The 21,679-nt window shown below is 34.5% G+C and overlaps 1 protein-coding gene across 1 annotated transcript in view; it reads left to right on the top strand.

Annotated features, from left to right (window-relative positions):
• SOX6 (SRY-box transcription factor 6) overlaps window positions 1-21,679 on the top strand; it is a 349,859-nt gene that overhangs the window by 23,824 nt on the left and 304,356 nt on the right. Inside the window, exon 3 of the mRNA XM_054699396.1 lies at window positions 12,574-12,781. Coding sequence (XP_054555371.1) covers window positions 12,574-12,781 — 208 coding nt within the window. The remainder of the gene's footprint in view (window positions 1-12,573; window positions 12,782-21,679) is intronic.

Raw genomic sequence — 21,679 nt, 5'->3', positions numbered from 1 at the left:
TTGGTTTAGCAGGATTAAGTAAATGTATTCCATTATATAAAAATTGGCATCTTTTACACTTTAATTCAGTAAATATTTGTTCTTAAGTTGGATTGATTAATTTTGTACCAGCTTTATATGCTGCCTCTCTCATTTTTTTTTTGTTCTTACACCGACTTTTTTTTATGTGAAGTTGATTATAGTTTACTTATTTTGCTTTTTGACGACAGTAAGATTTGCATTCTCTCCTTTTGACTACTCTTTTCTTTGGTTCCTGAGGAGTGTCACAGCAGGGCAAGGAATGAATCTGAATGAGTGGCTTTTGGTATTGGAAATTATGAATGAAAAATAAAAATGCACACTTGCCTATCCCTCATATACAGAGACAAATTCTGAGCACTCTGATTATAACTAAGCCATCAATTGAAGGTTGTGTGTTGTCTTCAGGTAGTACAATGCACAACTGCTAGATATTAGAAGTACTTCATGACAGAATTAGACTTCTACTTGCTGTTTTGTGGTAAATTGGTGGCATTTTTGTGTCTTGTTGCCCCTTTCCTAGACTGTAAATATAGAGAGATAACTGTTTTATAGACACCATAACCTCTGAAGTATCATTTTTAGTCTCATATGTGTTTTATTTAATCAAAGAGCTAGAGATGTTATTTTTTAAAGTTCTAGATTAAAAAGTTTCTTCTTAGCCATTATATGTATTTGAGAGATTAGGAGGAAATTTGAAGGTTTTTGTGGTGAAATTCTCAAAATTGAGAACCTTGCTCGGCAGGATCCCAGGGAAGAGAGGGGATTGTTGAGCTCACAGGGTAACTATGAGGGTTCAGTGTCTATGACATATAGAGCAATCTGCTTCTAGTCACTCTTCTGTAAACAAACTAGATGATGAGAAGATTTCGCTGTTAAGAAAGCAGAATCTCTATTAAGGAACAAATGGATTTGACAACCTTGATTGGATTCTGGTACTTTTTTAATGTTAAGTTTTGTGAGGTATGAAGAGCATACTATGAGCTATTTCTTTTTTGTGTGTGACTCCAGACTTTCATTTTTAAATAGACAACAAAGACATAAGTAATTATATTGATTTTTGTAGGGATTTGATTATTTACCTCTTTCCTAATGAATCCTAAGTCAGCTACTTGACTCTTTTTTATTTTTCTGAAGCTACTCTGTTGCCTTTGAATTATTGTAGGTCCACCCCCCAAATAGCCCATTTCTATCTTGAATTAGGGACAAGTTTCCCAGAAACTGGATTAAAGAACATTTCAACAGATTACTTGTGTACTTCTACAAGCATTTACTTTGCCTGCCAACTCTGATCAAGTGTCATACAAAAGATTGCTGGTATTCTTTTCACCTATTTTCCAAGTCCATTTCACCATTTTTGGTAGAGGGTAGGCAGGTTTTTTGTTTGATTGTTTGTTTGTTTGCTTTATATCCTTTGTTTCACCTTCCTAATTATGATGTCTGGGGTTTGTGTACAACATGCTGTTTTTTGAATTATACGTGTGCAAAAGGGTTCCTGGTGATCTGACTGATATCTTGGATCCTGTGATATACAAGTAATTTAAGCTTTCACTATAGCCTTCAGTTCATTTGAAGCATACTTTGCTGATTATATATACACATTTATTTTTATAAGTGCATTAGTGTCTCTCAAATGGAAGGAAAAGAAAACAACTTTTGTAAAGCAGGAGACTCTGAGGATAATAGACTTGACACTAGAGTAAGTAGTTACCTCTTCAGAAAAGCTCTATGGAATCATTGAGACTCTGCATAGAAACTTGCTCTATCAGAACTTGTCCAATTATACTTCTCCAACTTCTGTATAATCACATCCCTTATTTCCCAATGCTTCATAATAGTCAGAAAGAAAGCATGGTTTTGATTCAGTGGAACTATTTTCCCTGGGGCTACTTAGAGAAAACATAATTTAGAGGAAAGGATGTGACCTCATAGACGGCCTATGTTCATCTCTACTACTAATTTGCAGTGTGATCTTCGGGAAGTTATTTTATATCTCCTGATTTCAACTTGCTCATCTCAAAAATGAAAGATTTGAACTATAATCACAAAGTCTTATGCTATTTATAACTTGTTATAAAGGTTAAAATTATCTTAGCCAGTACACCCTAGTCTGATAGTATTGTTTAAACTGAATATCGTATGGTAATTTTAATACTAATGTGTAACCAGACCGAAGTAACTGCCTGAAGTTGTAGGCATATGCATAAGCTGATAGCTGTGCTTGATAGAGTGTTGCTCCGTGTGTTGGGAAATTCACTATTAGGTCTGCCTGCCTTAAAGCTTATCTTACTGTTCATTACCAAAAAGTTATAAAGCTTTCTCATCTATGAGGCTGCCTGTCCTGTGGCCTTATGTATTTAAAGTATATTCCTAAAGCAGTTATCATGTGCTTTAATTCTTTGTTAGTTCAGGCACTACCCTGAGAGAAAGAGGGAGAGAGAGAAATTAGAACATGGTTAGGGGAGAATGATCACAGTGACTGAACCATGTGTTACGAGGAAGAAATGAAGAAGGAAGCAGATGTTTTGTGAAGGGAAAAAAAAAATGATACAAGGCTATACTGGTTGTGCTATACTATACTGGTTGTGTGTATGTATTGAAAGTGCTACTGTTCTGAATGTTTCTATGGGATGGAACTATAGATTTAAAAGAGTAGGATTCATATTCCTCCTATTCCTTTAAGTAAGACTGGTTGGCAGTCCTCCAGAGATGAAATGGATTGCCTTAGGAGGTGCTAAATCTATTAGTGGAGGTGTTTAAGGAGAAACCAGAAAGTTACACTTGACAAGGTTATTGTAACAGCCACCATCACTACCACCACCACTATAATCACCACCACCACTTAATAAGCACTTACTATGTAGTAGGTACTATTCTAAGTGTTTTATTTTTTACTAATTCATTTGATTTTCATAACAACCCCGTCTGTTAGATTATGTGCAGCTATTATTATCACTCTTATTTTATAAAGGAGGTATAAGGCACTGAGAGGGTACCTAACTTGCCTGGTGTGTTATGTGGGAGGGTGATGGAAAAACTGGGATTTAACTAGAAAATGTGGCCTAGAGAGCCATACTTTGTTAATGTATTATTCCACCTTTTCTTATACAGTGAATTTAAGTACTAGGGGGGTTGAGTATTTGTATTTTTAAGGAAGACCTTTGAATCTTGAGATTTTGATCCTATATATGAGGCTCATAGAGTATAGATGATGCAAGGCCTTTCTATATGCTTGTCTTGACAAGTTTTGAGACTTTAATATTTTTCTATATTTACTCTGTTCTCTATATTTACTTCCATTTATTAAATATCATGGTGATGAGGCCACTTAATAGACTTTTGTCTTGTATTTTTCCCTTGAATTAAAATAAGAATAGCCTTTTCTTTCTAGACTTAATAATTATGATACTTCAGCAAGTATTGGTAAGAAAATCTGTTTTCTGAATAAATTTATTGTTATTAACAGTATAGTAATAGTGTAAAGTGGCATGATATTATTCCAACTTTTTGAATACTGTGTAAATCTGATATCTCCAACCAAGTATCAGTTTTAATAAAAGAGAAAAAGAATACACTTTGTTTCACTATTATAGCAAATGATACTTTTGTCAGGAATAATCTGTTGGTAATTGGAACCAAACTCAGTATTTTCATTTATGTAAGCTTCTTTAAACCTGTGATTTTCCTTAAAATATGTCACTTTAGAGAGAAACATACATTTTCCTCTGAGAAAGAACCTATAAATGTTAGCAATTTAGTTTTCAGCATATTAAAAAGGTTATATTTCCTTTGTTAACAAGAAGTTATTGGAACCTAGATTAAGTAAAGCTTTTTCTGTCAGTCACCCAATAACACTAGTAGAGTGCCTCATACAGCGCCGTCGAAAGGTAGTTTTTGGTTCATCAATAAAAAAGTTGTTTAAAGTGGGTAATCAGAAACAGTAGTACATAGACAGCATATGTATAATATAACTTAATATATTAAATATACATGCATATATATGTATATATATATATACATGTATATGCTATTTATGTAATATAACTTCAATACTTAATGGAAACTCAAATATACATAAATGCAATGCTTACCAAGGGAGGTGGAGTCATCTGTTTAGGCAGAGAAGATTGATTACTGACATTGTTGAGTTGCCAGTACATGGTGATTTTTAAAATAAACAGAAACACCTTTTAGTTAGTTTTATTACTGTTTTTTTCAATTTCTCTATAGATGTTGCATCCCCTTAATTCCCTTCAGTCAAAGACTACCAAGAACATATACATAGGGCCTCCCTGGTGGCGCAGGTGGTTGAGCGCCGTGCTGTGAAGCTGTCCGCAGCCTCTGCAGCGTGGGTTCGATTCTGGCCGGGGAGAAACCCACTTGGCACAGCAGGCCTCTCCTATCTTGCCCGCGGCTCCCCTCAGCAGTATGTTTCGTCAGTATGCCTGTTCTGTTCCCTGCTCTGTCTATGGTTAATCCTCTTACCCTCCCACACATCTGGCCTGTACCCTGGTTCTTGTATAAATAAATTTTTTTTTTTTAAAAAGAAGAACATACATATGTTCAAACAAATTGGATTTATTACTCATTGCGCTAGAGAGAACACACACCATAGAAAACTATGGAGTGTCTCAGTAAGAGTGTTAGAAAGAATTTTTAAAAAGGATTTGGGCTTTTTTTTGAGCGATTTTGGGTAGTCTAAGGAAACAGAGGCTTACTATAGAGTAAGTGCTCTCAGAAATCAGTGACAAATCAATGATGGGGTATCTCAAGAAATTTATAGGGAGAGCAGACTTGAATGGGGATCAAACTAATTGGAGAGGCAGTAAAATTTAAATGAATAAGAAAACAAAAATTATGGCATACTATGCAATAAGAATGAGCACATTTAGTGCAGCTCTGTATGTGGGTGGAAAAGAGGGTAAGAGGATAATAGTCTTTACCTACAATTAACATAAGGCAACAGGTATGAAAGCTGATTCATGCAGCTTCTTGGAGGGAGCACTTTCCAGTTATTTCCCCATTTGATATGACTTCCTTCTGCATGTAGCTTTAACTTCTTTTATGTAGGCAGGATGCCATTCCTGACCCACACAGTCTATTCCTCTCTCAATGCTGGACATCTTACCTGCCTGCTCTTCTCTGCTCACAGTATGGCTGGTTTATGTACAATTGGCAACCCGACTAAACAGACCAGTGGTATCCTATAACTGAACAGAAGGGAGGTAACTCATAAGCAGTTATTTTAAGTGGGAATTGATAGTGTCCCTTGAAAAAAACTACAAATACTAAGATTACTGGAACTTTGTGAGGGGCCAGATCTTGGTGAAATTAATTTGGGATGACTGCATAAAGAAGACGTTTTTGAGCATTGATACTGAAGAGGGTAACATAGTTTATCATTAATTATTCCGCTTAAGTGAACAAGTATAGGTAAAAAACAAAAATTGGTGCTAGTAGTTCTCATGAGTGTGTTTTCAGAGTTGAAAATTAAAACAAAGGACATTTGAATTTAATAACAACAGTAGTTATTTATTGAGTACTCTTGTGACAGGCACTATCCTAAATGTTTTATACGTTATTCATTTCTTACAGCAACTATTTGAGGATATAAGTATAACCCCATTCTATAAAAAAGACAGAGTTTAACTCCCATCCCCTTTACTGTGGGCAAGCTTTGGTGACTCACCATTGAATAAAATGCATTGACAGTTACATGGGATGACTTCCCAGGCTAGGTTAGAAACAGCATTACAACTTTCATCTGGCTCTCTTTGGAGATATGAGCTTTTAGAAGTCTGAACTACCATGTAAGAAGTCTAGCTACTGTGAAGTCAACATGCCTGAGAGAAAAGAGCGTGTGGAGAGATTACATTGAGATAGAGGAAGATGTCCAAGGAACACCAGTTTCCAGTCCTGAGTTCTTTGGTTTGCGATGACTTCAATTTTAACCACTCACTTGATGACCACTCACTTGATGGAAAGACTTGAGCCACCCGGTCCTAATGCTCCTGAATTCCTGACCCTCACAAGCCTTTAAAATGAGAAATGATTGTTTAAGCACTAAGTTTTAGAATGATTTTTAGACAACACTTAACTAATACAAGGTACTTCTTGGTAACTCTTGCATTAACATTAATAACAAAGTGGAATTACTGTCTCAAAAATAGGTAAATCTCCCCTCTAGAAATCTAGGGAACACGCAAAGATTTAGAAGGTAGATAGATGATTAGAATTATGGCACGTTTCACTGATGAAAGTGATTTTAGTATAGCCCTGAGAAATGGAAAAAACATTGGATTTGGTGTCAGCAAACCTACATATAGAGTTACTGGCAGTTTAGCCCTGCCAGTCCTGCCTGGGTGACACTGGGGAAGCTACATAACCTGTGAGTGTTAACTTTTCTTCCTGCTGAAAATGAAGTTTCAGACTTTATTAAATTGATCTTCAATTCTTGGCAACATATTTTTAGAGACTTGAGTGTACCAGAGCCATCTAGAGACATGAGTGTACCAGAGCAGGTACACTTGAGTGTAGCCTCATGTAGAGACTTGAGTGTTATAGGAGGGTTTGGAGCCATGCCCAGTGAGAAATGAATGCATATACTGGAAAAATTTTACCTAGAAGGTGACTTAATTTAACCCTCTCTTTAGATATTTGAACAACTCTAATATGGAAGAAAAAATAGATTGATTTTGTTTATCTTCTGAGAAAAAAACAGAAAACATGGGTGATAATGGTAAGGATACAGATTTTAGCTGGTACAGGAGTTCCTTTTAAATAACTAGACTTACTGGAAAACATTATTTGAGGGCCCTCAACTGCAGAAATTCCAAGGAAAGAAAGCTTGACTAGTGCTTCAATACAGGGATACTGTAGCATGCTAACTCTAACTATGACTTCAAGTCAGCCAAATTCTTTTCTCTTTAATACTTCTTTTCATATTTTTCCAAGTGTCTTTTTATAAAATTAATTTTTTCTTTTACATAATGAATATTTTTATTAATGATAAATTAGAAAACAGGAAATAAAAACTACCAGTAATACCATCACCATTTGGAAATCACCATAAATATCTTGGTGACTATTTTCCCAGGTTTTATGTGTATGAGTGTATGTAGGCCACATTTACTCTTATGCACATATATAACAAAATTGAGGTTTTATATACATATCCATTTAGTACACCTTATAATTTCCTCAACATTTTTTGGTATTCATAATCTTGAAAAAAGTACTTATTTTCAGATTTAAAGTATTATTTATGATAGATCATTTGCAAAATGATCTTCAAAAATAGAATAAAAGCTATATAATGATATTTTTACTAATTAACTTTTCATTAATAATACACTATGAATCTTTCTACATATCATTAAATTTCCTGGAAAAAAGAATTAAATGTCCTTCAAATTATTTTACCATGTGGATAAAAACACAATTCCCTGAGTCCTTACAATTGGATATGCAAGTTTCCTGTATTTATTCATCACTCTAAGCAACATTATATTCAACATATACAAGACTGTTTTAATGACTGTGTGGTATTCGATTGTGTAACTATATCATTTTTTATTGCATGAATCCCTTATTTTTTAATGTCTTAGTTCTCAATATTTTGCTTTAATAAGCAACCTAGTCATTGTTAGAGTTTTTTTCCTTTACTCTAATTCCTGATTATTTTCGACGTATTTGGTAACTAGTTGTGTCAAGGCCATCATAATGCACTTAACATTTTGTTTGATGCTTTGGAAGCATGTAGAAACATGACACATAGCCCCAATCCTGCAGGAGTTAAAACTTAGTTGCATATATGCCTAATGCATGAAACCAGTAATGAATAATTTATTCTAGCATATTAATAAATGTTAAGTTATGTGGTTCTGATTAAGTGCTTTGATGTGCAGTTTGGGGGTAGCACATCCAGTATAGTTGGGGCGGACTTCCAGGATGAAATGCACTTTGACCTGGTCTTTGAAGAGTAAGTGGAATTCATAGTAAATGGGCATGTAGAACATTCTAGGGGAAAGGAACAAGATGCATAAGGTTAAAAAAATGAGTATGTTTGATATTCACAGTACCATAAGAAGGCTGTTTAAGTTTAACATTCTTTTAATGCCACTGCGGAGCAATAAGTATTGAATACCAACTTCTGAAAAATCTGGGCAGTATTTGATTTAACATAGTTTTTCCAATTTTATTGAGATATAATTGTTTTTAATATTAAAACATTATTTAATATTTCCTTTTCTATTCCTTCAGACAGAAATATCTTAATTAACTATGCTTAATAAGTGAGAATTGCTTGTCTTTTCTAGAAACTTTGCTTAATGACTATTTTTTGTGCTACTGTGTGGTTTTTCAGTCATTTATATATATTTTACGTAGTATATGACTTTGAATGAAATGCTCTTTGGATAATATGACTCAACATTGCTTTCATTTTGCACTGGGACAACAGGATATATTAAATAATACTTTGAAAATTTTCTTCACTGTTGGGTTGGGTGGGGCCACTGAGATGATTGTTGAGTGAACACAAATTTGTAGTAAATTTCTTTGAACTAACACACAGTGCTCCACATGCTCTTATTTTTGAGATGTAAATGTACTCAGTCATATTTATAATGGTTGTTTCACAAGAAAAATCAAAAGAAATATTCTCTGTAGTGGTATTTTTTTAAAATTACATCTGGCTAAACTTCTTAAATGTTTTAATACCTGTCCACTTTATATCAAGGAAAAACACATGTATCTCATACCTTCTTAAGGATCAGTGTTTCTTCAAGTGGGTTGTACATCAGAATTAAAGGAACTACATTTCAGAATCACTTGAGATGTTTGTGAAAATTAACATTCCTAGGCCCCACCCTTATGGGATTTAGGAGAAAGTGTGGGATTCTGCATTTTAACATATTTGCCTAGGAATTCCACATGTTAAAGTTTGAGAACCCTGCTTTGGGAAAATATTGTCTAATTTATCTCCACAGCTGTGGTGTCATGACATGCATCAAGACTTGGTAGATACTATCACTGAAATCTTACCTTTATTGAATTTTCATAGGACCTGTTGTGCTTTTAGGAAATTACAGAGTAATTTGTCCTTTTTGGATAAGAAAACTTACTTAAAAACTATCTACCACATTTAAAAAGCTGTAGATCCTTTGTCAAGTTTCTTTTCCTAATTTGGCATTATTCACCTTTATCCAACAGTAATTTCTTCATTGTAAGTGTTTAGACCTATGTGTCCCATTACTCACTTATATTGCCGCTTGGCTTCCACTCATAAAAGGCCAGTATCTCTTTAAGTTTTAAAAAGTTAAAAAGTGAGGACCAGAAAGGGTAAAATTTGCCCTCTTCAACTGTTACTGAGGATGGTATAAGATGACTTTCATGACTGAAATAACATGGTTTCGTTCACTGCCTATGGTTATGTCTTAGTGACATAGTGGCTTTCTTGGAGAAATCATGCCTTTTCAATTCGTTGCCCACTGAGTTTCAGTAGTGTCCATACTCTTTGCACAAATCATGGGGCTGAACACAGTGGGATATTGGTGTGGGAAACTATGTTATTTTCTGTGTGCAGGATGGCAGTAACTGCACTGCCATGAGTAGAAATACAGCATAGTCTATCTAACAGTTAAGTGGTATGAATAAATACAAATGATTTAAAATTAATTCTGAGAGAATTAGTACTTTATGCTCTAGAGACAACCTAACTCAGCCTGGAGATCCATTCCTAATATCTTTCCATTTCAATTTGGGAGTGATGGGAAAATCCTCTTTATGGTCAGTGGTAAGTGATTTTGTAGATATCACTTCCACATAGCTATTATTTTGATTGAATCTTTCATCTTTTAAGTCAGAGTTTGTTTTTGGTTTCTAAGGTATGGCATGAAACTGGTCTGTGTTTAAAATGAAAGTGGCTGATGTGTCAAGTAGTAATTATTGATTTTGAAAAGTCTAGGTTATATTTCTGATAGATACTCTATTAAGATGTTAGAATGGCTTAGAAAAATATCTCTCTGAGTTGTTTGCACAAAGAGAGAATGAACTGGCCATGCCAAGGAGTCTAACCATGGCTGGCATCAAAAAGAAAGGGTTGGGCCTCCCCGGTGGTGCAGCGGTTGAGCGCTGGGTTGTGAAGCTGCCCACAGACTGCAGCGCCGGTTTGATCCCTGGCTGCTCCCTGGCCACCGGAGGAGGGTCCCACATGGTGCGCAGACCTTTCCTGCCACCCGCTGCTCCCCTCAGCAGTGTACTTCGGTCCTTCTGCCTGCTCTGCTCCCTGCTCTGGCTCTGGTGAATTCTCTCACCCTCCCGTGCTTCTGACTGTACCCAGTGCTTGTATAAATAAAAAAAAATAAATCGTTAAAAAAAAAAAAAGAAAGGGTTCCTCACTCCAAAGAGTTATTGTAAGCAAGATAAGACACCTTTCCCCCCTGTTTTTTGTTTTTTTTTTTAATTTGTATCTTTTATTGTGCATTTCTTGTAAAATTCCCACCACCATTTCACCCATGAACCATCACCACAGTCGCTTGTGTTCTTCTCTAACTAGGGTAGGAGAAAACCTAGCAGATTGGTAAAGAGATGCTCTCTTTCCTTTCCTCCTCCACTTATTTTATCCCTTTCAGTTTATTTTGGCACAAATGTTGAAGATAATAAGCAATTGCTCTGTGCTAGGCAATATGCTAACAATGGGAATAATTAATATTTTGCTCAAAATATATTTTGACAGCTCTTGAGAATTAATACACATAGTACACAATTTATCCATTTAATACATACAATTCAATGGTGTTTAGTATGTCCATTAAGTATATCTGTGGACATCACAATATTCAGTTTAGTTTGACTCATTTTGATACTTTTACTAAGAAAGTCCTTAGGTTCATAAAAAAACCTCTTTGGCTCCCTTCCTAGACCTGCTTCTTCTGTTGGTATTGGTATAATGGTTCCTACCATTGCATACCACCTGCTGTGAGCTAAGTACTATGCTTAGTTGCCTGACAATTATTACATTTTCCCAGTAACCCTGTAACTAAGTTCTATTCCTACCTTATATAAATGAGAATAGTACCTAAGTGCTTAGCATTTATCAAGAACAAGTATTATCTCAATTGACATATAATTAGAAACTTCTCTAGAATCTTTTTCTTTAACTTTTGCCTCATGCTTCTTCCTCTAGTTCTTGAAGCTTGCTAGGCTTCTTTGTCAAGAAAGAGCGAGACACAGTAGCAATTAAGATTTTCAGTCTTTTGATGAGAATCACAAAGGCTAAATGCTTTACTGACTTCACACATTTTTTTACTGAGAGAGAGAATACCTTGTACAGATAGATAAAGTGAATGCAAGACTAAGGACTACAACCAAATAGTTGCTTTCAACCCTCAGAGAGATAGTTTCAACCCTTCAAAGAGATTAAAAAAAACATTTTTTTCTATAAACTTTTGACTGTTTATTATTTTCAGTTTAAGATTTGTTTTTCTTCCTTGCAGATGGATCTTATTAGTTAGCTAACTTCTCTGTGCTGTGAAGTGATTCTTGTGTAAATGTTTCTGTAATAAATGTGTCCTTTTGTGAAAACAAATAAACAAAAAACCAAACCATTTTAAAATGCCACTTGAAAAATATGTGTGACTCTGTGCTGAAGCATCAATGGTAAGGAATAGAAAGAGGTTTCTGTAACTTTGGGCAGATGGATAGCTAGAAAATAAAGATTCTCTTCAAACACCAGAACACAAAAATATTCAGGTTGGCTAACTCTAGCACTGATTTAGGTAATTTATATATCTTCTGGTGAACAATTAACTTTGGATAGTGAAATCAGTTTTTCTACTGGCTCTAAATTGAAGAATAATGCTTTTGTGATGTACACATTTTTTTAGGCTTTGGAAACAGCATTGCTGATAAAGGGCCCCAACTAAAAGAATAACTATACCAACCCTAATAGTTATTAGCTGAACTTGAACTATCTTAAATGAAGGTTTGAGGGTCTCCCTTGTGGCACGGGTGGTTGAACACCACACTGTGAAGCTGTCTGGAGCGTCCACCGCACGGGTTCTGTTCTGGCTGGGGAGCAACCCACATGGCGAGAAGACCTCTCCTGTCTTGCCTGCTGCTCCCCTCAGCAGTGTATTTCAGTCAGTCTGCCTGTTCTGTCTGTCCTGTCTCCACTCTGTCTCTGGTGAATCCTCTCACCCTCCAGCACATCTGGCCTGTACCCTGGTTCTTGTATAAATAAATAAATCTTTTAAAAAATGAAGGTTTGAAATGAGTAGGAAAGTGTAGTGTTGGTTTTAAAATTTTATTTTTCAACCCCTTAGGCCATTTTCTAGATTTTTGTAAAAATAGTTTGAATCTTCATTTCAGGTTAGTTTCTATGATAATTGCTTGTATAGTGTTTATAGCATTTTTTTTTAAAGCTGAGATAGTTAATATATTTTATTTGTCCATCTAAACAGCATGCACTGTCATTCTGAGATTGGGATTTTTCTCCAACTATATGCAAAGAAATAAATGTTCTGATAGTGTTAATTTATTTCTTTTTTCTAGGAGTCAGAGAATAATAAGTTATGTTCCCTATATTCCTTCCGAAATACCTCTACCTCACCACATAAGCCTGACGAAGGGAGTCGGGACCGCGAAATAATGACCAGTGTTACTTTTGGAACCCCAGAACGCCGCAAAGGAAGTCTTGCCGATGTGGTGGACACACTGAAACAGAAAAAGCTTGAGGAAATGACTCGGACTGAACAAGAGGGTATGTGTGGACTTAACTGTTGGACTTTATTCTTTTAAAGATTCCAAGCCTTAAGAAGAAAAAAAAAAAAGAGTGGGATTTCAAGGGCCAGAGAAGTGCATAATTGGCACTAGCTAGGAAAAAGTTATTCAGAGGTTACCATGGTGATGGCAGATTGTGCTCCATTAGGGGTGTTAAGCAGATAGCTCCATTTTTAATAAAACTTTGTGCATTTATTTGGTTCTTATGATAACAAATCAAGGTTTTAAATTGACTGTAAACCTTGTCGTGGAAAAAGGTAGTATGGGAATTCTCCCAGCTGCAACTTTATTTTTCATTTTTTCCCTTATTTCCTTTTGCTAGATAGTATTTTATTAAAAAAAAGATAAACTGCTTGCAACACACACACACACACACACACACACACCCCAAAATTTCTTCTAATTTTTGTAAATATTATCAATTTATAAATATTATTTTACTTTCAAATGCTATCAATTTGAGAACTGAGGGTTTCTAATACTGTTAAAGCTACATGTCAAAAGTGTTTTGATATGAGACATCTACTGCAACATCTCATAACCACTCTCTTTACTCTCACCACAAGAGTCCACTCACATTCAATGAGTTTCAAACATACAGATGTAGCAAGATAATAATAATATTTTTAAATTAAATAATCAAATCTAAGTGATTGCTATCCTAAGTACATTCTTTCATTATTTATGTACAGATATTTGGCAAAAATTCCAAAAGAATTTTGGTGACTTCGTCAACCACATCATCGGTTTTGTTGGAAGGATCTAAAATATATTACATGTCTCCTTGTTGTAATAACCAGATTATATAGCACAAAATATAAATATTTTTTGATGACTCAGGGTCATGATACAGAAGCTATAAAACCTAATACCCACTTAATAATTATGTGACCTCGGATAACTTCTTCAAACTTACCACAAAATTGAAAATTTAGCGTAGTACTAATGCCTGACTTGGCACCTCCAACATTTTGAGAATTAACTACAATAAGTATAAAAATTTCTTATGAACTGTAAGCTATATAAATTTTAGTGATTGTGATTACTATAATAGTGTGAATTAATTATTTTACCATGCTGTAACATAAGATCATTGAGATAATTAGGACTATTTGGAGGTATAGTTTCCAACTTGGAAACTGTAAAAATTGGAAATTTTGTGTCTGCTTGATACAGATAATTTTTTTGGCTTGTGTGTGATGGTTTTTATCCTTTGATATCAGGTTCCAGGCTATTACCTCTTGCTCAATTGTGAACAATTTATAATTTACTCCATCATTCATTTATAGATTTTGAAATTATATGATTATGATATTCTGAACTATATTTAAGCTATGGATAAATATGTCTGGGTGAGTTGCTAAAAGGTTCTGGGTAATATATATTGGTCTTTAGTGCATGCACTTCATGCAGACTCTTCTTGTTGCTCAGAGACTTTATTTTTTCATTCTTGGCTATGATCTAAAATAATTGGGAATGTCAGATCAATAATTTTTGAATAAGTGAGATTGTTAGACTTTTTTTAACAGAAGATTTATTTTATTATACATACAAGAACTGGGGTGTAGGTCAAAGGTACAAGGCATGAGAGGATTTACCAAAGACAGAGTGTGGAGCAGAACAGGTAGATCTACTGAAATAAACTGCTGAGGGGAGCAGTGGGTGAGACAGGAGATGTCTGCTGCGGCATATGTGGGTTAGCTCCCTGGCCAGGGATCGGACTCATGCCACAGTGGCTGGTGATAGCTTGAAAGTGCTGAGACTAAACCCTGTGCCACCAGGGAGGCCCCAAGATTGTTAAGCTTTTAATTGTAAGTCACCAAAAAGGTGGTTTTAGTTTTGTAAGCAGGTGGTTTTTAATATAGAGAGTTCTTTTAGTATAAAAATAAAGAAATTGCTTTTTGACTTTTTTTTCTGATCTGGACTACTAGGGGATTTAAAATAATTTTTCTCCTGCAAATTAGTTTACCTCCTGTCCATTATAGTTGATTTGATATAAAGAGGCGTTTGCATGATGAGGCCTCACACTTAAAAATTCTTCACTATTATATTCCTACTGAAAAGAATGTTCTTTGTCCTTTAAAGAACTTTTATTGTTTTCTATAGTATATCTATTTTAAGCATCAGAAATTAAAAATTTTCAGTGTATAGTAATGTATATAACATATTAAGTATAGATATGAAGTGATAGAATCCACGATCATCAAATTTGCAGATTATACGTATCTGGGAGGAGTGTAATATATGAAAGAAACAAAACACAAAATATTTTGACAAACAATGCATAAGCTTAAAACTAATCCATCAGAGATTGTGAGCAAAACTCTTGACTTTAAAAGAGACTCAAAAGAATTGAAATATTCTCTGAGGACAACAATTGACATGATAATGAACACAAAATTATATAATAAGGGAAATGGTTGAAGGAATTAGTAATATTAACCCCAGAGAAATGAAGATCAAGGATGATATGATTGTGTCTTTAAGATTAAAGTCATGTGGAGGAGAGATTGTGTTTATTCTTTCTAGCTCCCTAGGAATAGAATGCAAATCAATGACAAGAATTTATAAGGAACCAGATTAATGTTTATAACAAGGTCAACTAATGGTTGTAGTATCCATGTATATAATAATCTTCTATGGAAGAAATAAATTGCTTTCAGAGATAGCAATATGCAAGACTGAATTTTTATGAACCATATGCTTGTATAATACTCTGTAGTTTGTGGTATTTTTTTATAGCTCTAATCAAGAACTACATAGTATTGTGATTTTCTTTTCTACAGATTTTTCTTCTTCTTTTGCAAGCTGCTGTATTAGTGCTGAGGGAGTCTTACCTTCTCATTCTCCTCTCACCCAACCTCCTGCACCCCCCAGTGAATCTCTCTTTTGATGGCCTAGTGAAGTTGACAGATCCTTTTTTGTTGTTGTTACTATATAAATCAACCCATTTATTATAGGCTAGTGATGTTTCAAATCGTGGGCTTCTACTGGTCTTTCATTTCCTTCAGTCTTCTGATGGCAAATTTTACTGGGACATCAGAAGTGTGTTGTATGTCCAGGCATCACCAGTTATGGTTTTCAGGACTATAGGGCCAGATCCCCAAGGCTCACCTCTTCATGTCGGTTTTGCCACAGAAGGAGCAATTATAGTTGTCACTTTGGCTGATTTCAGTTTTCTTCACCCACTTTCCAGAGGGAGGCACCATAATAGGCTCTATAGTTACTAACCATCCTACCCTTTTTAGTTAGTGCCTTTGGCCATGTCACCTCCAACCAGGTGTCCAGTCCCCAACAGATCCTTTCTTATGTTAAGTGAATAAAGTGAAACCCATGAAATTTGGAGAAAATAGAGTAAAATCTTAAAATTTTAAAATTTTCTCATGTGATAGAAAATGCTATTTTACTAATGCTTTAAGCAATATTATATAATTGAGGACCTAAAAATATCATAATTTTGAAGTACCTATACACCTAAAATATATTTTGAGATATTTTCACAAGTATTATATGATGTAAAAATATATTGTGATTCTATTGGTTACAGTGTCACAAATACTATGAATATTTTATGGTTGTTGCCTGTATCCACAATTTAAGGAAATGTAAAATTTCAATTATAGGTTAGTGAAGAATTTTTTCTTTCCAAGGTCACAGACCACCCGAATACTATAAATGGACTCTCGGGGTCCATAAACCCTTGGTAACAACCCCTCTACTACATGATACAGGGTGCCCATAATGAATAAGACAGATTCTAACTTTAGGAAGTTCATATTTTACTAAGTGGTATAAGACATATACAAAATGAACTCTAATTCAATGTCTAACATATAAGTTCCATGAAAGCCATGTAGATGAAGTGTTATAGGAGTGTACAAAACAGACTATGTCTGCCTAGGAAGCCATGGAAAGGTTCTATAGGGAAATGGGTCTTAACTGGTCTTGCAGAATGAAGGATTTATATAGGCAGAAATGGAGAGAAGGGATATTTAAGGTAGAAGAAATAGGGAGTGAGCTTTAAAACAATCAACAATTAAGGTTCTAATTTAAAGTATCTGAAGATTCATGTGGGATATAAGGCTGAAAAACTAGGTTCTGTTCAGATTACAGAGATCCTTTAATTCTTGACTAAGGAGTTTGAAATTTATTTTGAAGGTTGTGGAGGAACCACTGACTTTTTTTTTTTTTTTTTTTTTTTAGCACAATAAAGTGATGGATTAGAGTTTTCCTTCAGGAAAGTTAATCTGGCAGTTCTTTGTAGGATGTATGGGAGCGTGGAGAGACATTAAGGAAATTGTTTCAGGCCAAAGATAATGAGCGTTGAATTAAGGCAGCAGAAATGAGAAAGAAAGAAGAGGTGCATATGGAAAAGATATCAGGAGACAGAATTGTTAGGGCTTGACGTTCAAGTGTGGAGACCAAGAGAGGGGAATGGTTCAAAGGTAGCTCAGCAATTTTAAACTTTGAGTGAATAAAAGGGTGGTGATACAATTCATTCTTAAACTTTGTAAATATACTTGTTGCTAAAGGAAATGGGGGATGGAGGAGGGAAAGGGAATGGAAGGAGACAGAGTACTGGTATGGGAGATTTGGTGGAAGGTGAGTGAAACAGGTGCACATATAGGAGAAAAAATGTAACCCCAATGTTATGTAAACATGTAAATAACTGACAAATTAACTTTCAAAAAGGAAAAAAAATGTAATTAAAAAAAGAAATAGAAGAACATGTTTTGGAGATAGTCTCTACTTTTTATTTTGAGTTTGGTTCCTAATTTTAATTATCTGTGAGGAGCAATAAACAGAACAGTATAATGGGAGAACAGAAATAATTATAGAAAAGCTTATTAAAAAACTTAGAGATAGATTTCTGATTCTACAATAATTAGGCCTAAGGAGGTGTAATAGCTTCACCAATATTTGCTTGTCTAGGACCCTTTAAAGCCCCCGGGTCATCTCCTCAATTGGACCATCTCTTATCTCAAGGGACATGTGAGAACTTTCATATGCATCAGCCTGCTCTCCCTCACTTCTTTCTTGTGAAGTGAAATCATTAGGCCATACCTAATGATTAGCTGATTGACAGGCTTGTATGATTGACATAATAAATGACCTTTCCTGAATCATTCTTAGCCTGGAGAATGTTTTGACTGTTTCATACTAAAAACCTTTCCCCTCATTTCCCTGCCTTTACAATATTGATCTGTAAATGTTTATTTACTACAGTCTATTTTAAAACTATTATCTACATGATAAAACTCTGCACGTATTAATAGGACAGGTATTCTCTTACAAGAAGATTCTTTGATTGGCTAAAATTGTCAGTGTTTAATCTGCCATTCCTTCAAGAAATGCCTTCCAGAGCCATGATTTGACTGGACTGCTGAAACACTGATGAACAAAAGTGTTCTGTCTAAAGTGTTTCCCCTCAACGTGGAAATTGTGGGAAAATAGGCAAAGTTTCTGCTTTGTTGCAAATTTAACCTTGATTTTTTTTTTTTTTTTTTTTTTGGTCACAGCCAGCTAGATAGAGTGCTACATGCTTAGATGCATAGATGGATAAAATAGATAGAATTGATGCATGAATGCAGTGAATGAATATCAAAATCTTCCTTTTAAAATACTGGTTGGTAGAGTCTGCAGAAAGACTTTGATTAATAGATTCAGGTTAAAATGCTTCCAAGATAAAAATCCTTCAGCTGTGATAAAATGATGGATTTTAGTTATCCTTGTATCACCCATCTTGCTGCCAATGTAGCTGGGCTCTAACATAAGCGACAGTTGTCAGAAAATGAATACTTTAAAAAGGACTTCTATATCTAAATACATATATTTAATCAGAGAGTCCTTTGGCTTCTGAAAATAAGTTGTCTAATGAGAATTTCATTTGAGCAGCTGCGACTGAGGAGGTCAACAGGCATTGCCTAGGAGAATATGGCCCAGCTGGTTAAATCTGGTTGTTGTCGTGATTTAAATGGTCAAGTGCTGCTTGTAATCCATGACCGTCTGTTTGTAAAGGGAAGAGTGAGTGCTTCAGCATAATGTACAGCTGTTTTAATCTCTCTTTAATAATAGTGCTTCAGCCACTATCATGTTTTGTGTATCATACTACTAAGTATATGATCCTGGGCTGAATGAACTAGCTAGGGTCAGGTTCTGGAGTCATGTGAGATTATAAAGAAAGGGATACAATGATATAAATCTCAATTCTGACAAAATAAAATCTTTTTTCTGTTTTTTTTTTTTTTAAGACATTCTTTGGTTAACTATTGTGATTAAGACAGAATGGTGAAACTTGTAGCTAGATAGAATTACTAAAATACTGAACTCTATTTGATAGAGGCCATAAATTTAATGAAAACTATGCAAGTTTTAGGTACATTTCCATTGGATATATGTTGGTCAGAATTTAGAGTATTTGTCCAGTGGCATTGTGTGCTTCAAGCTATCATGATAATGAAAGTATGTGGATTTGTTTGACTATGTATGTAGAGAGAGGGCAGTAGCATTTGAGCTTTGGATTCCTGTTGGGATAGGCTTTCCAATGGATTATGCAGCTGTTACCCAGCACAAGAATGAACACGTGTTTATGTGTGTATCTGATGGATTATTATCATTATTCATATCTCTAAATAATTTTTTTGATTTCTACATATATTTTCACTGGATTATATTTAGTTATCATTGATGTTGGTGCATATTGCTTAATAGTTTTTGCTGTATTTTAATACAGGTGGAAGGTGGTAGAGTTTAAACAATATTTTTGAGTTAACTAGATTTGGGTTTGAATCTAAGTTCTAATATTAGAGAGGCAATACCCCTATCTGATTAAGAGTCTGGGCTCTGGAACTGGGTTGCTGGTGTTTGAATCTCAGCTCAGCATTTGCCAGGTGTTTGAATAGAACACTTCTCTGTGTCTCAGTTTTCTCAACCAAAAAAATGGACATAATTGAAGTGAAGATCAATTTATTGTTAGTGCAACTAGAGAATCTAGAACCTTGTTGACATACAGTAAGTTAATAAATGTAGCCAACATTTCCTATCATGGGCAAATTATTTAATCCATTTGTGCTTTAATTCTTTCATCTGTAAAGCTGGATGAATGGCACTTACTTGGAGATTTGTGAAGATTTGCCATTATATAATAAAACAGCTTCTGTAATTATAATAATTATTATGACTATTGCTATTATAGGTGCTGCTACTGTTATTATTTGAAAAAAAATTTAAGAGAAATATTACAGGAATCTCTTCCTGCTTTACAAACAGAATCATAGGAAATGTCCCATGGTGTTAGGGGATTTAGCTTTTGGCAGTAATGGCATTCTTGTTTTCTGGAAGAGCAATTCAGTTTAACTCTCTTTTCAGGCTTTTGGAAAAGCTGATACTAAAGTTTCCCCACTGGAAGCCAATCTTCCCTGCTGAGAAATATGTGGAATATGATGTTGTTAGTGAGAGAGGTTGGTGAAGCCTTAGATGAGGTTTTTAGATAGTACCCAGTTAAGAGCAATATGTTCCTGTTAAAGGGAAAATCTATTAAAAACCAATGCTAAAAAAAGTTTAGCATTCATACCATGCCAGAGCATCAAAGGAATCTTTTAAGACAAAATTTATGGATATTATGTTTTGCCACTGTTTTGATTGAAGGTTATATTGGAAGCATTGAGAATATCCTATATCCAAACCTTTCTTTATGTTTCTCATTCATGGGAGAAATAGGAAAGGTTTTGGATTTTTGCATAAGAAACACATTAAGTATTCATTACAAAACTCCCAGAATTATTATTTCAGTAAGTTGGAAATTTAAAGTCATTTTAATGCTGAAGTTCTCTAAGACCACTCATACTCTAGGTGAGGAAGCAATCAGATATCCTGAGCAATACTGATACAGAGTCATTTAAATTCATTTTTTCTTTAAAATGCATCTTTCTTCCCTATTATATTTGTGTCCTTGATCCTGTTTTAAAGAATTTGCATCATGTTAACAGCAAATATGTATCTTGTACCAGATTGTTTATATAACTAGATATTTTCTAACAGTATTGTACAATTAGGGATTAAAATGGGAGCTACAACTACTGGTTTTTGAATTATGAAAAAAGTTATGTTTGGTATGTTATTGTGTTTAAGTATATTTTATTTCTAATTCTTTGGAAACCAGTCATCCTCTTACATAACTTTATAAAAGATGTAATCAACCTGAATGCTGTGAACCCCAGATATTTTGGACAACTCTTGGTTGTTACAATTTGCTTTATTTTGCAACTCCCATTTGGCAATATACTAGTAAGTTGATTTCTTCAGTTTGTTTTATTTTATTCATCTTTGCTTTGGAAAGATACTTCACTTTTTTTGGCCCATTTCTTTCTCCTCACATTTAAAAATTCTTAAAGCTCTTTCTCTGATAATGTTGATAACAGATGCAGACAATTGCTATTTGATTTTTTCCCCCTTTCTGACCTGGGAAGTGCAAAGGTCCTCTCTTGGCATTTTGCTATTTAGAAAGAGGATTCAGCTTTTTGATGGTTTGATGAGTTAAGTCATATTCTGATATGATTTTTGAACCTGCGGTGTTGGAATGAATCATTAGTATTTTCCTTTTTTTCCCCATTGAAAAGTCATTAGATTGACTTCCTCAGGAATTATTCTGGGATTTTCAAAATTGATCGGGGGAGTTTTTAGATCTACATTATTTTTCTTATGCAATATGTATGTAGAATCCAAAGATAAAATCATTAAAAAAGGAAGTCACAAATTTAGATATGTATTTATTACATAATGCCTGATACATATTTATTATATAAGGCATAAACATAAACACCTGTGAATACATAATTCAACTTAATAAAAATTATTACTTTTGAATCTTTTTTTTAAT

Source organism: Talpa occidentalis, unplaced genomic scaffold (genome assembly GCF_014898055.3).
Source record: "Talpa occidentalis isolate TD23 unplaced genomic scaffold, MPIMG_talOcc4v2.1 talOcc4.3, whole genome shotgun sequence".
Taxonomy (NCBI): domain Eukaryota; kingdom Metazoa; phylum Chordata; class Mammalia; order Eulipotyphla; family Talpidae; genus Talpa; species Talpa occidentalis.
The sequence above is the reverse complement of the archived record's forward strand: the minus strand, read 5'-3'. Positions and strand labels throughout refer to the sequence as shown.